General features: G+C 39.5%; 1 protein-coding gene across 1 annotated transcript in view; it reads right to left on the bottom strand.

The window, feature by feature from the left end:
• Window positions 1–5,727: 5,727 nt before the first annotated feature.
• The window catches only part of LOC147465114 (uncharacterized), a 50,184-nt gene continuing 39,450 nt past the window's right edge, over window positions 5,728–16,461 (bottom strand). Inside the window, exons 2-6 of the mRNA XM_086529898.1 lie at window positions 11,053–11,121; window positions 10,863–10,961; window positions 10,661–10,767; window positions 10,417–10,576; window positions 5,728–5,895 (exon numbers count right to left, since the gene is read on the bottom strand). Coding sequence (XP_086386024.1) covers window positions 5,728–5,895; window positions 10,417–10,576; window positions 10,661–10,767; window positions 10,863–10,961; window positions 11,053–11,121 — 603 coding nt within the window. The remainder of the gene's footprint in view (window positions 5,896–10,416; window positions 10,577–10,660; window positions 10,768–10,862; window positions 10,962–11,052; window positions 11,122–16,461) is intronic.

Here is a 16,461-nt window from a genome sequence, read left to right as displayed (position 1 = left end):
TTGTTGAAGTTTGGAGAAGGTGTGTATAAATTCAAGGCAAGATGCAAGTAATTACTAAAGCACACAGCCTAGTAAAAAGGCTCTCATTCAAAGAAGTCTGAACTAGAATCTTAATAAGTATTGATGGAGTTGTGAGAAGGTGTATACAAATGCAAGGCAAGATGCAAGTAATTACTAAAGCACACACTAGAAGTTTGAGTGGACACTTCTCTACTACAAGAAAATTTTTCAAGTTGGTTCATGGTGATAGAGTATGATATCAAAAGTTTGAGATTTTTGGAAGACATGTGACATTTGTGAGAGAATGTGCAAGCCAACATCACTAGACATGACTCTGGAACAAAAAACAACCTATAAATTTGTAGCTGAGGCCATCAATCTGAAAACTATCAACACTATGTATGTGTCTAAGGAGTTGTTTACCATGCTTCTTGTGATAGCTTTGGACAATAAGTGTCCAATTAACCTAAGCACACTATTTTATGCTCTAGTGTGGTGTTTAGAGAGCCAAGGTAAAATCCCAACACCTGTTTAAATCCTCCTATGTTTGGCAAGTTTTCTACTAGATGACTTGCAAGCTAGTGCATCCCAAACCTCTCGCACGAAAGCCCAATAGAACATGAGATCAAACATTGGATGTAGCCAAATTGGAAGGGCAAGAAGACATGTAACATGAACAGAGAGTGGACCAGGCAAGGAGATTTTGAAAATACCACAAAGAAAAAAAACTATGAAAAGAATATTGAGACTAGCTCATCGCCAAAGCAAATAATCCAAAGAAAAGAAGGCACAATGAATCATTAAACTGGTAGGAGGGAAACTAGAATGCACGGCCATAGTACCACTATCAGGGAACCCCGAAGACAACCATCGATGTATGCCAAGAAATAAATGAATCTAAGAAAACACAAAATTGAAAACTACCACATTGAAACAAAAATCCACAATCGCCACTACAACAACAATTGAAAGATTACCTTACAGACTTGAGGCCTTACAAAAGCAACACCTAGTGGGATATATTTAGAATTTTTCACTTCCAATGCCTTTATCCCATCATACTTAGCTCATAGCTCAAGTTCCATCAAGTTTCAACTCATCAATACCACACACCAACTACAAATATCATACAATTCCCATGTAGTCAAATATGAAAGTAAGAGCATAAATGTGGATACCATTACCAATGAATGCATAGCCACAATCCAAACAGGATGGAATAAAATTGTCAATCCAGTGGGCCAAATGATTGGAAGCGTAGGCTAGCAAGGTGACTTTTGATCGACATCGGCAACTCAGAAAATGGTTGGACTCAAGAGACTCAAAATATAGAATTATAGTGGAATTTTGAATTAATACACATGACAAGGTTTTGATAGTGAGTAAGTAGTTAACAGAAAATAGAGAAAGCCATCAAAGGACTGGAGCAGCAAACTAAAGAACTGGAAAATTTTAATTCCAATGAGAAGGTTGAGAAATGGAACCTAGGGAAAAATCTGAAAGAGTACTAGTCTATGTTAGACCAGAAGCAACCAATTGTTGATAGTTTAAAGGAGGCCCACAATGTAATGAAGTAGTCCATTTTGGATAATTACATCCACTAGTCTCTGGTAGATATCACAAACTTGGAAGGAAATCTATCCCTAAACCATGCGGACCTACAAGATCCAGTTGTAAACATGAAAGAGGACCTGGAAGATAGCGCGACCAAATATTCAAGTGCTTTAGAAAATCAAGCAATAATGGAGCATCTCCAATTAAGCCAAGATGAAGACCAAGAGGACGATGATCTAAGTCAGCATTAGATGGTCTTTACTTGTAGGAACAAGGGGGAAATTTTCATAATCCTAACTATACAATTCTCACTTATAATGAAGTGAATACGATTCCAACTTAAGTATATCATAGTACTTTCTACATGAGTTGTTGTGCCTATAGATAAAGTATACCTTGTGTAAGATCAAGCTGGTGAATTAGATTTCACTCCGAAAGGCAGTTCTCAAACTAACGTATATTGAACTCCTAGCTAAGAAGACCAAGGTTTTCAATCCATTCCATTAGTTTAGATGTATTGTTTATATTCACTAATCCATACTTTTAGTGTTTGGTTAACGGGTCAAGGAATTGACTAGATTAATAGAGGTAGGGATTTTGGTGATGCACCTTTACCTTTTTTGTTTTCTAATGCCCTTTTTCCTTGAGGTAAGTATATGATACTTTTCCTCATCATAATAAGTATTCAATTTAATTTTATTTCATTTTTAAATATGCTTTGAATGAACTTTCACCCACTTATCTCTTTAGGTAGATGACAAGGTCATGTTTGAGGAAAGGATTCTAGGGGTTAGTGTACGTAGTACCTCCTCTGTCAAGCTTCCCTTTTCATATGTTAACAACTACAGGCATTACATTTCTTTTAATTGATTTTCTATCAAAGATTATATGGCTACAAGGTTAGCGATCGTTTTTTTGAATTTCCACATGTTGCTCTTACTGTATATAAGGCTGCAAAATCTGGGCTTCCAAATCAAGGAGATTGATGTAGCCAATTTGGAGCAAGGTTTATGATGAATGCCACCTTCACATAGTGAACATCACTATGGGAGACATATTCCACAGGTGAAGAATATGAGTCTCTAGGAGGATTGACACATGCACCTTGTTTCCTAATAATGTAGCGGGATGGAGTCTCTAAGTGTTGATCAAGTCTCACAGACCATTTCAAGCATTTGATATAAGGAAAAATTTTAGTGGGGCCAAAATTTGTTAGACGTATCAACGCATGTTTCAAAATGCTTTCCATAAACCATCCATAATCCAAAATTCAATCATAAATCATAATCCATTACCCATGACATGGGTGAGGACTCCGCCCCTCTTTACATGATACATAACCATTTTGCAAATGCTTTATAAAGTTTATAAAGCATATATAAACTTTATATCAAACCCACAATCCCATACGGTACTGCTCTTTGGTAGCACCCTTACACGAGTAGGCACTCCCACACCAAAAGCACTTGATATAACTCATACTCTAATGGTGGTCTAACTTCAATTATCAGCAGATCCAAACAAGGTCTTGACTTCATTAAGTGAACTACTCTGTCCTATCAATACATATGACAGCCTTCCAAAGAGTTTAATGTCTAAAAACAACTAAAACATGATCAGGGTTTAAAAAGAAGTCACGTACGTTTGGTGCATATACACCACACATGAATCTTAATTATCACTTAAGTTTGAAAAAAAAAAATTACTTAAAAAAAACAAATGATGTAAAACCATTTCGTTACATAATTTCATCATTGTTTTAATAATTTATTTTCTCAAACAAAAATAATTTATGTTCAAGCCCAAAAGGTCGACGTAAAAGATAATACTAGCCAAGCCCAAAATGTCAAAGTAAAAGTTGTGGGAAGACCAAAAACCAACGTCAGACGAGGATCAAAATGTGTGTAGTATCAGCTTTCAAGGGTGAGGTGAAGGATGATTAGGAAGATGGAGGTTTCCGTCGAAGCTAGCATTGAAAGCACAGCCTAAATAGGCAATGTACAAGGCGGAATGATGCGCCATACATGTTTTGTGTAATCGTAGAGATACATAGAAGCACCCGCCAGTAGAAGCACCTGGCTGCAACTAGCGATGCAGAAGGAGTTCCGTGGGAGCGTTCGAAGCTTGATGTCAAAAGTAGCCCCCTCTAGCGCCATCCAATCTTGGGTGGCAAAGTCAAACTGAAAGACGTGGACGCGTAGGAAGGTGGAATCAGTATATTCAAGGAGCTCTAGAGCCACGACGAGCAGGTGCTCACCAAGCTGCACCATGTGGAAGCGGAGGTCCTGCGGGGTGCGCCGCTGGCCTGCGTTATAATTGTGTGTAAATACTATGGTGGCAGGCATGGATATCCTTGAGGGCTATTCCGCCTGAAGAAAGCGATACGAGGCCCTGAACTTATTGTACTAGTGTCGTGCTTGCAGTAGAAGCTGTCAAAATTCTCGCTGCCGTTGTCGAACAGGTTGCCGATATACAGCTCTTCTCGCCGTGTCTGCGTTCTGAGGTCATAAGTCTCCACTCGCACTGCTCTTGCCGACGCAAGAACCAGAATCAGGCAGGTCTGTACTATGCCTCCATCACCTGCTCTCTGCTCCATGCGCGCCATCCTCCATCCTCCACTGAATGCGGCCTTCTGATCTGGTGGAAAGGCATCGTTCAAAAGGCGGGAGAAGGGAGTCAAGGGCTTGCTGATCACCAGCGGCTCCGATACGCTCACAATATTCCTGTGGCCCTTGAAGAAATTGGTGATCAAATCGAGGGCTATTCCGCCTGAAGAAAGCGATACGAGGCCCTGAACTTATTGTACTAGTGTCGTGCTTGCAGTAGAAGCTGTCAAAATTCTCGCTGCCGTTGTCGAACAGGTTGCCGATATACAGCTCTTCTCGCCGTGTCTGCGTTCTGAGGTCATAAGTCTCCACTCGCACTGCTCTTGCCGACGCAAGAACCAGAATCAGGCAGGTCTGTACTATGCCTCCATCACCTGCTCTCTGCTCCATGCGCGCCATCCTCCATCCTCCACTGAATGCGGCCTTCTGATCTGGTGGAAAGGCATCGTTCAAAAGGCGGGAGAAGGGAGTCAAGGGCTTGCTGATCACCAGCGGCTCCGATACGCTCACAATATTCCTGTGGCCCTTGAAGAACTCCCAGCACACTATGCCTCCCTTGCCACCGGCCACTGGCGATATTAGCGGTCTATTAAACTCCAACAATTTTCTTTCTGGAGCGTACTCCGCTATGGCTGCCGGCGCAGGAATCCAGTTCCATGTGTCGGTGTTTGGGTCGAAGGCCACCCACTCGCACTGCCTGCTGGCCAGGTCAAGTGCAGCATTATTTTCCGGCGTTTTTCCGCAGAGAAACCAGGGAAGCTGCTCAGCGTCGGCGCCATCAGCGCTGCAGATCATTCTATCAGAGCTAATTGACTCAGGAAACGCATCAAATTACGGGGAGAGAGAGAGAAAGAGAGAGAGAGAGAGAGAAAGCAGAGAGAGCAGAGCTTACGAGATTGAACGAGATTGGGCATGCAGCTGCTGCCTCCAAGAGACAATAGGAGGAGTGGAGGGAGAGAGGATGGCTTCGTGCCAGGAGCGGCACGTGGCACTCAACCGGACCAGATCCCTGGCGGGCAGCGTGGTGAGGCAGCGCTCCACCAATTCCTGCGGCAGACAATATCTGACGGCTTGGAGCTGTGCGGCGCAGACGAGCAACATTCTTCTCCTCCTGTTGATCATTTTTCGTGACATCCGCCATTATGTAGTGTAGTCTCGTAAACGCCAAAATTGAGTGATTGCGAGATCTAGTCTAAGTGATCGCTCACGGAGACAAGACACTCCTTTATATCAATTTGGGTGTGTTTCAAAACTTAAGCCCTAGGCTAAATTAGTTTAATCCCCACCTCAAATTTTCCATGCACTAAAGATGCCTCACCTCAACTCTACCCTGAGAGGCACCATCTGTTATATAAGCACTGAAATATGAGTGTTTCAAGTGATCAAGATGAGACATTCAGTACTAGCTTGGTAGTTATGCTGAATGGTCCAAGTCTTTGATGATCGTGATTTTCATGGGGACGACGAGATGAATGTAGATCCTGACGAAGGAGCTACCACACTCGATCTCCAATCTCATATGGTGGAAATGTTGCACTTGTTGTTCGTCTACACTTCTTTTTTACCTCTATTGATCCTCTTTCATATTCTTTGTGAAGCTAGCTCTATAAATGTGTGCTAATTCTGTGGCAACCAGATTCTTCATTGGGTGATTTTGTTGGATGTGATTTGGAAGTTCATGATAGTGATAGATATTCTTGAGGAAGATATGTGCCATCCCTTCTTCAATGATTGACTTGCAAGTCGCTGGGGTGAAATGTGTCATCTTTTTGAGTTTATCTGAGATAAAATTCCCCGTTAACTTCAATGGGTTGGTGATAAAAACTAATGGTTACTTTTGTTTCACTATTTCTTTTTGGGGCAAAAAAAATAAGTACAAAAAAGCTGTATTTTTGCCATACGTACTGCGGACCTATCATCAAACTTTCTATATTCACGCTCAATACAGATACGACATACATGTTTTTTTAGTTCCTTTGGGCCTTTGGATCCAAAAGGAGCCATGGAGAATGTCAAAAGAATAATAGATCTCTTACTAAGTGGAACCTTGGGGACAATGATGAAGTGACATGATAAAACTACGTTTAGCATTATGACCCCTAGAATCCCATAGAAACTACTCAATATCTAGCCAAATTTATAGTTTAGGATTAAATATGGTTACCACCTAAAACACACACACAATTGGTCTAAGAAACTAGCAATATTGAGAAAGCTACACTTGTTACACTAAAATGTCTCGTATTCTTCAGCAATCGAAAAACTCAATTATCATCGTATACTATGCTATATAGCATATTAGGTCCCTTGAAACTCAAGGAAGATTATCTTTTTGTTATAATGACACTTACACAATCAAAATTACATTTCTTGTAATTTTGTCATAAGTTTCAATTTTAGCACCTAGTTTTTCCTAGAAGCATCAAAACATGTTGAGAACTACGAAGGCTTATCCTATAGAAATCTAAACCTCACAAACACGAAGTTTAGAGTGGTATAGTTACAAAAACTTGAAAAAAAGTCAAAAATAGGACACATTTTTTCACATAGTTCATGTTCAATAATGTTGTGTAAGAGTAAGATTAACGGTGAGATCAATATTCCAAAAAAATTGTCAAGTTTTTTTCAGCTCATAAGGCAACTTTGTGGATATATAGCACCTAGAAATTCATTTTCATGCTCTTCAAATAATTCAAGCAAAATGGTCACTTAACAGGACAGAAAAGTGTCCAAGGACATAAAAGTGTCTTGTTATACCAATCTATTGTTAAGATCTAGAAAGTGGTACACATATGTACGAAAGACATCCACACATGCCCTCTCAAGTTCCATGCACATTAAAACCTCATTAGATAACCATAGTCATGACAAATATGCACATGAGACATCCACACATGCCCTCTCAGGTTCCATGCACATTAAAACCTCATTACATAACCATAGTCATGACACAAAATAGTCCCATCACTTTTGTCAACCATATCTTGTAATTCCTTCTTATGGGCAAAATAGATTTTTTCTTATTTTTGGATGCACACACAAGGCACACAAGAGATAGTTTTTAACCCCATATTAGTGCAGCACACTGAGCCCTATAACAAAGGTTATCATCATAGCACATCACTCCATTGATATGAAACTCATGCTAACACTATGATGCAAAAAGAAAACTTTTTTCCGCAAAACCAACCATACGGTTTGGGTTAGAAAAGCGTACATTTGTAGATGTATATATGGAGGTCAAACAAGTGGAAACAACTCAACAAAACTAACCATAAAGCATATATGAACTTCACATCAAACCCACAACCCCATACGATACTCCTCTTTGGTAGCATCCTTACATTAATAGACACTCCCACACAAAAAGCAATTGATAACTCATACTCTCATCATGGCATTTGTGGTCTTGACTTGGTTAAATGGTTCTTCTATCCGACCAGCACATATGGTAGCCTTCCCTTTGAGGAGCCCAGCCTTGTAGAAGGACTTTAGATGTCTAGATGATAGTTTTAAATTAATTCCGATGACTTGATTTCATATCAAATAAACAAATGAACTTAGCAAAATTTAAAGATTTGAGACTATAGACATGGAATGAAACAACTAAAATACATTCAAGTTTAGATATTAGTGCTCTGGAAAATTTAATCTCGAAGTACAACTAGCACAAAGGCCATTGATAAGTATTCTTAATCTCACTAAGCTCTAAAAGATAGAAAGATCAAGGGCACAAGACTAGAGAGTCTCAAAAAAGGATTAGTGGGGCCTATATATAGGTTTTGTGACTAGATCTTGATTGATCAAAATAGCAAGATAGTGTAGAGTAACTAGTGGTAACTCCTCAAGATAACTCAATCATCTTCTAAGTCAAATATTCAAAGATAACCCATCACCCAACCTGCATCTCTCCAAGGACTATTTCTCACCTTGTACACCGAGTACACTACTTTAAGAGCCATGCCTCTCTGGGGCCACCATACAGAAACTAGCCATGCAGATGGAGTGTAGACGAGCCTAACAAAAAAGAAGATTTATGCGACATTCTTCATCAAGCACAGCCATAGCTCGTCATCTATCCTGACCATGGAATATGCAATATAGGTGGCCCTAGTTTTGTATCAAAGCTACCATAAGAAACATTGCACATGAGCATCTTGGATATGCAAAAACAATCCTTTCCAAGACAATTAAGCTATACATAGTCTTTACTCTTACACGCTTGCCATAAATTATTCCATAATAAAAAATTTAATCATAAATAATAATGCATATCCCATCACATAGTTGCAAAAATTTTGATAGTATAGCCATACCAAAAAACAATCCAAGAGCCACACCGGCTAGCACAACGAAAAAAGCATAAGCATAGAAATAATCGTAAGAGAAATCTCAGTCCTTGATCATAAGCAATAATCATCAATGAACCAAACTCCCACACTTGGAGTTTTAACTGCACTCATTATTGGTAAACTCGTCCAACACAATGGTCCTTAAAAATAGATTTTTATGTATAAAAAGAATCCCCTCTTTATGTCTATGTCCCTCTCTTATGTCTAGCATGGAACAATTGTTTTTGACTTTGTTGGCTCATTTTCCTTGACATGGTTTTGTCTGATAATCTGATCGTCTATGCATGGATTTGCTCGCATCGCTGGTGTGAATAGAGACTCTAGGTTGTCCTTGCCAATTGAATGTGAGAACCATGTGACTAAGAACAACTTCACTGTAGGGAATATTTTCTCCATAATGTAACTCCTTACGAAAAAGTAGGCCAGAGTTTTCCCAATGGGAAAAAAAAACGGAATAGTAACTTCTCCAAGTGGGAAAATTGACACAATTGACTTCTACTATGAGGGAAATCTCCATCATTGAAATTCTAGGCCTTAAACATTTAGAAAGAGATAGCATGCTAAAATAGAGGGCATGTAGAAATTCAAGCAATTGAAATTTAAAGAAAAGATGTGTATGAAATCCAAATAGCATCACCTTTGAATCATAGTCACAAAGGATAGAAAAAGAAGCAACTTGTCAAATTCCATCAAAACAAAAGTGTCTCATTTTTTTTTTGGCAACTAAGAGAGCTACAATGATGGACCCAAGCTACATAGTATTGCAAAAGAAGTGATTGATCCATAGTCACGAAGCACTCTTTGAAGAAAGACTTTTTAGATGTACGTGCCTCTTTGATGGCTTTCCACAACTTCCCGAACATCTCATCTACATCATGTTGATCCATTGCCTTCATTGCAATGCATATCAATTCTTCATTTTTCATTTCCTTTGTTGTTGCAAGGAACTGTAAATAATAAAGTAGTTTATAAAAGAGGAGAAAACGAAGTCATGATTTTTCAAACAACTCATGGACAAGGAAACCTTATAAACCTATATTTATACCTTGCTCAAGGTGCAAGTATCCATCTTACTCTTCTTGATTGTCTTCTTGTTAAGAAAACTTGTGCGGCTTTGATCCTATTAGCATAAAAGATTCAAGAGTTCTATGAGCAAGACAAAGCAACATATCAATAATGATAATCTTGCTTGAGAATTACTTACATTCTCTAATAAGGTATCTATGAATCTTGCTGGAGTCTTTATAGGCCTAGAGGACCTTGATGTATGTACTTTCTGCCAAAATTGTGTAAGAATAGATGCACATTTAGTAGTTGTTAGATAGTGACTTACAATAAGCATTACAAATTAACCAATGTAAGATTTAAGCTGAAAACCACACCACATATGTCTTAGGACTAGTTAACAAGTTGTTGGTTAGGTTATCAAAGGCCTACAAAAAATTAACAAACAATGGAGTAAGTGGCAACTTCACAAATAAGAAAGTAAACTACTTCATCGTTTTACAAACGGTGTAAAGAGTGCATGGCATTACCTTCCTCTTCTTTGAGGCATTTTGATGTATTAAGCCATCAAAGGCCTAAAAGAAAATGCAAGATTTTTTAGTATGTGCCCCATTTAAGCCATATTACATAACTTTAAGATAGTGTAACATGCAATCAATAGGATACCCTTTCCTTTTTTGAGATACCAAGACTTTTTAGAAAGAGCTCATTGACTTGATATGTTTGTCTTTAGGAATCCTAATATTTTTCATTTGCATATCAAGCATAAACCACATTTTTTAATGTGAGAACACATAGGCACATGGTCTCAAATCTAAAGACATACAAGAGTTCAAAGCTTTTATATTTATTTATTCAAGTCATCTATACAAGAGTTCTCCACTTACCAATTCACTTACCAATTCACTTGACTCTTCCACTTTAGAATTAGCAAGTTTGTTGTTTCTTTTCACCACTTGGCTAGGAATCTTCACCTCATCATTTGTCGCTTCTTCCACCTCAAGGATATTTCCATTGTATAACGGGATCCTATAGAACTTAGTGAGAGTCTCCTTGTCCTAAAATGTATTGATAAGATCATGTCATAAAATCCATCTTTAAAAAAATAAGTTTGAAAGAAACATACACTTTTAGTGACTAATTGCCAATGTATTTGATCCTCCTTGCCCCACAAACTTGTCATGTTTGGGTGGAATCACATCATACTTGCATAACAATGTTTCATTCACATGGTCGCCATGAGTCTTTGCCTATAACATAACAAAAAACAAGCTAGAAGTTAGTGGCATGCTTAAACAAGGAGAGTGTATCATAATTGCGGTAGTAATGATTCAATTGTCGTCACCTCTTGTTTTGATCCTTGTGTCTCAAGCATAACCATGTGCTCCTTCACTTGCATGTCATCACAATCAATATCTATGCAAAAAACTTGGCTTCCTTCATGCTATTTTACAAGAAGTAAAAATGAACAAAGTAAGAACCTCAAATAAGGTAATCTAACAACTATAAATTAGCATGTAATTAATTACTCTTACCATGTTTGTAGTGCTATCATCATGGCAATAACTAGCCCCTCCGCTAGATATGGTGGTACAATCCTTATGCTTTGTACCAAGAGAGCATAACCATGAGATAAATATGACATGTGTAATACATAAAATGGACAATAAAAAGTCATATCTTAAAGAACATATAATGTATATCTTACCATTATATTAGCAGTACCATTCTCTGGTAGGCTGCAAAGAAAAAGTGCGCGCGCGAGCTGGACTCGAGTCAAATTTCTACACTAAGATTGTAAATTGTATCCATAAATAAACCCTTAGGGTGCTTTTTTCTCCTACATTAAGTGCATCTTTTTGTGGATTCCAATTATGAATTATTGCTTGATAATTATGCGAGAGAGAGAGAGAGAGAGAGAGAGAGAGAGAGAGAGAGAGAGAGAGAGAGAGAGAGAGAGTACATGCATGTGAGATGTGCGTATGACAGCACATGGAACAAGCTGCTTGATGATTAGAAGAGAGAGAGAAAGAGAGAAGAGCATATGCATGTGAGATGTGCATATGACGGTACATGAAACAAGCTACACCTGCCTGCAAGAAACCCCAGTACGGTGAGGGTGGTGGAATATTTGCAAAACTTGGGCTTCGACATCAACAGGGCAACGGTGAGCAAGTAGGACAGGCATGCCATGCACATCACTCGGCGTGGCCACGCCATATGGGCTGCTTTGAGGGCTCCTACCAACAATACAACACCCTCCAGCCATGTCGCAGTTTCTGTTTCATTAATGATAATTCTAAAGAATGTTTCACGATGGGCTTCACGTGTGAAAAGAGTGACAAATAAGTGCCACTAATGAGGAACAACATTTTAACTGAGGTTTGTGTAGACTGGCGCATCGCCAACACCATAAGAAGATTTAGAAATTATCTCATGTAGGAAAACAGAGTCTTTTTGAGTGTTTTTCATACAATGAATAACATCATGAGCTTGTGCTTGAGAGGCACCGCATACCTAGCTAGGTACGATTGGGGGCAAGCGACCACTGGCCCCCCACCTGGTCAGCGGTCGCCTGCTCCCAATCGTACCTAGCTAGGTATGCGGTGCCTCCCTCACAAAAGCTCACGATGTTAAGTCACAATGTTGCCATCCCCCCAGCTACATTTTCAAAGAGGTGAAAGCTTCTATATGCTGCGAAAAGACATTGAAGAGGATATTGTCCCCTCCCAAGTATGTTATTTTTGTTTGTCCTCCTCTTTCTAGTTAGTTAGTACTTAGTAGTCTTCTCTTTCTAAGTATAACCTGCCTTTATTTCATGACTTCTAGTGTCTAACCCACATCAACATCTTTGGAAAGGCCATAGGTCCATAAGAAACAAGTATATGTTGTTTTGTTTGGAGATATTCCTTCACTTCGCGTCAACTGGAAACAACACAAGGCTACTTGACTCTACACTTCTTGAGCATACCTTGCAACCAAACCGTTCCTTGCAACCAAAGTGTTCCAAGAGATGACATTTTAAACACAAAGGTTATCAAGAACTCTTTGTGCTTTTGTGAAGGAGTTGCATTTGGCATACATATGGACCAAAGCTTTTATGGGGCAATCCTTAGCAACGTGCCCAAACTGCGAAAGACGAGACATTGAACATATCCATTGTGCTTCGCATGCTCTTCCTCTTCCACTTATAATTTTCCAAACATTATTGTAGAGCACGCTTGGTAGAACTGCTACCCCGAAGAGATGACATCCTAAGCAAGAAGCTCATCCGCAAGCTGTAACACTTCAATTTCGCTACAACAAGTTGCATACTTGTATGAGGCATCAACGTGAGGACCCTGGTTAATGAACTTCTTACTTGATAATCTTGACTCAAAGCACCTACCTGTAGCCACCCACACCGATATATACAAGTGGGTTTCATGTGGTTGCTCATGAGTCCCTGACTCTACCTCAAACTATAGGAAACACTTCAAGCGGGTTTAATTGGTGTCCATGTCAATCATGTGGCTTATCCTACCTACAAGTAGCCTCTATAAACATTGCATCTTACTAGGGCGGAAGAGAGATCGAACAAGAAGAAGAAGAGTCCTTTTAATATCACAAGAAAATTCTTAAGAGGCCTTAAAGATATATCCTATAAAATTCTCAACAAGGAGCAACCAAGATTAATTCCCATACAAATATATTTCATATTTTAGAAACTCCTATTTAACCATGAGGTTAAGCAAGGTCTAATTGTTGATTTTGCTTTGCCCTCTAGGATTCCTCTAGCTTTGAGTCCCCTTTGATATCAAGGGTAAAATATTTTCATTGTTCCAACTCTTGCGTCATTTTTTCAAACCACCATCTTCATCATCACTCCACCTACACTCTTGAACTATTCTAAGACATGGCTCTTGTTTTTATCTCATTCACAGTACATTCATGAATATTATGCTAACGTAAGGTGGAGTATAGTAGAAGGACTTCATAACCAACATGGGTCTTTCACATTCATCTTGTCTAATGTCTTAGTTATACTATGAATTCAGACTTATCAATATTGTAGGTAGTAAACATTGTTGACCCAAATCTGAGACCATTTTGGATAGCCCACTTACAAGCAAGGAAATGGGTGTGGGATATAGGTGGATGTGGGACCATGGGATGCATACCGTACTGAAGTGAAGAGAATATTATTTTGGCTACAAAATTGCATGCAAAAAAACACATGTTGGTGCATCTAAATAGACTTCTTGACACTCCATCTGAGCAAAGCTTTCTAGGATTGCCTCATTATGCCCCTACTTTGCAAACCCTACGAGTAATGCATTCCATGATGTTGTATCATGTATAGGGTATAGGAAGGCCTATCCTTTGTATACAATTAAAGGGAATCACAGCATTGGGCGTTCCCTTCACATATGATATTGGGCATATCTTGCGAGGCTGTGTTTAGATTCCCAATTAACCCTCAGGCTGGGTCTATACTTGTTCCAAGCCTTCCAAAGCGTTTTGAGGAGATCCGATCCTTTTTTTGATACCTCGATAGGGACAAAGAAAAGAGTAAACCATGGGATATTGGAAACTCCTTGGACTCCTATTGGTTGGAACTTGTCCAGGTGTCCGAACAGCAGAGAGGCATTATTGTGCACAAGCGAGTGGTGAGGAAGCTTAAACATGATAAAAGTAGTTGTGACAATGAGACGGCAGAGAGAGCGGTGGCACTGCTATTCTCTTCACGTTAGTGTTCGCAAAAAATGTGTCTCAACTTAATATCGTGCCATTTTCAATTTTAAAGATGCCGGTTGAGGGTAAGGGGAAACTAGAGAAAAATAGTGTAAAAACTTGAAAAAATAACCTAGTTTCTTTAAATTTCCTCTTGAAAAAATTAAAAAAAGGAATTTTGTATGTCTGGAAAAATGATTTTTCTCGAGCACTGCTTCACGCCATCGCTAGAGCTACGGCTACCTAGGGGAAAAGTTCAGAGCTTAACTCACATGTCATTGTCTCACACATGGCAGGATCAAACCTTTTACTCTTCCCAAATGAAACTCTTAGGGTAAAGGGGTCCTGATCACTTATCTTCCCTGACTCACCATGGGCCAAGGGGTAAGATTGCGATGCAATCATTAATCGTCCCCGGCATGCCAATTGGTGGTGCTCTGCACAATTGGTCTTTGATGACCTAGGCCGCAATATCAAACTCTGAGCAGCTGAGCAAGGAGAAGCAGCAGGGTAAATGATGCCTATCAAGTGTGATGATTTCTATGGCCGCAATAGCAAACTATGTGGAGCGCAAGGAGAAGTAAAAGAGCAAATGATTCCCTGCATGTGTCCACACTTTGACCATTATGGCAAACGAGATTATTACTTCAGTAGGTTATGGCGGACTCAGTTAAATGGCGGCCATGTTGACCTTGCAACTCATAGCGGATTCAGATAAAATGGGGGCCATGGTGTGCTTGCAGCTCATGGAGGCTCCGAAAGAGGGGGAAAACTGTGGCGGGTGTCAAACTTGCTCGACAGATTAGTGCAACCAGCAGGCGTAGGGGGCTATTGGATCTCCTCTCACTCCCTTTTTTTTACAAAGAAATTATTGATTGCAAAAATTACCCCATCTATCCTCACCACAACCTTATCATCTCACCTGGCATGTGCAATGACACATGGCAGTGCTAGCCAATACCTTGAATTTTTAAAAAACGCTGGTTTTGACCCTTAAATCTCCCGCGGGCCGCTCTGCTTAGGTGGCGCACTTTTGGCCCCTTTACCCTAACAGTTTGAAACCAGCATCCCTCTGCATGGGGGCATGTCTCCACTTCTGAAACCCAAGCAAGCAGTGTGCACAGACGGTCAACTTGCAACCTATAGAATTGACGCCTGGTTTTACTGTCAAGGGCCATTTTGCCTATCAAAAAAGGTTCTAGAAAAATTCACCTGTCAAATGACAAGTGCAGCTAGAGAATTTTTCTGTCAAACGACAAGTAGAAAAAATTTATGGCTGTCAAATGACAAGTCCTGATTTGTGAATTACCTATCATTCTTTCCAGTATATGAAGGATACATACAAGTAGATATAAATAATACAATACATATATTCTATGACTCATGAGTCAATGGTCATGACTCTGGTCCACTTTCAGACTTCAAAGACACATCGATCATGGCAAGTGGCCATTGGCCAGGGCCCAAATTTGATGTGGCTCAAAATCTTAAGGCCGGACACTCCAAAGGCTAAGCCTTGCAACTTGAAAGTTGCGCGTAAAAGCTGCATATCATCGAATGCCCTGCTAAAAACCAAAGCGCGAAAAAATGAACCCTGGTCCCTGTCGCTTTGAAGACGTGTGAGTTGCAGCAACCGAACGGAGAGCATGACCATTGGCGCACAAAGGGATTCAAGGGAGCAAGATTGAAGCAGGTTGCACTGCTGGCTGCATTGGTACAGAGTTGAACCTGGGTCTTGCTAATGATAGCCGTTTTTCGGCTCTCCATAATTGCTATACTAAGTTACTCCACCCTACCAAAATCACCCAAACACTATGGCTATCCCTACCATTTCACTGTAAATAGGCGTGTGTGAGTTAGGGGACTTTTCCCATATCTTCTTAAAAAACCCTCAGCTAGCTAGTCACTGGGCTAGGTGAGCCAAAAAAAATAAAAAAAATAAAAAATAAAAGTATATTATGGCCTCTTTGTGTGTAAATATTTCATTGTATATATGGCCTAAATATAGGGATTTTTTATAATTATTTTGGTATTTTATTTAAATATTTCTACTTAGGTGTGTGTTTTATTAAACCTATGTACACCTTCTTTCATCCTCTTACACTATAATTATATTTTTTTGCCAATATGTACATACTCTAACCTCATATTTTTCCTTTATACAAATCACTCCCACATTTTCACCCTCACCCTCGTGAAAACAAAAAATTGATTTCTACTCATTGGTTACT

This window comes from Adiantum capillus-veneris, chromosome 1 (genome assembly GCF_014529385.1).
Source record: "Adiantum capillus-veneris isolate H3 chromosome 1, ASM1452938v2, whole genome shotgun sequence".
NCBI lineage: Eukaryota > Viridiplantae > Streptophyta > Polypodiopsida > Polypodiales > Pteridaceae > Adiantum > Adiantum capillus-veneris.
This window is presented reverse-complemented; position numbering and strand designations above follow the sequence as displayed.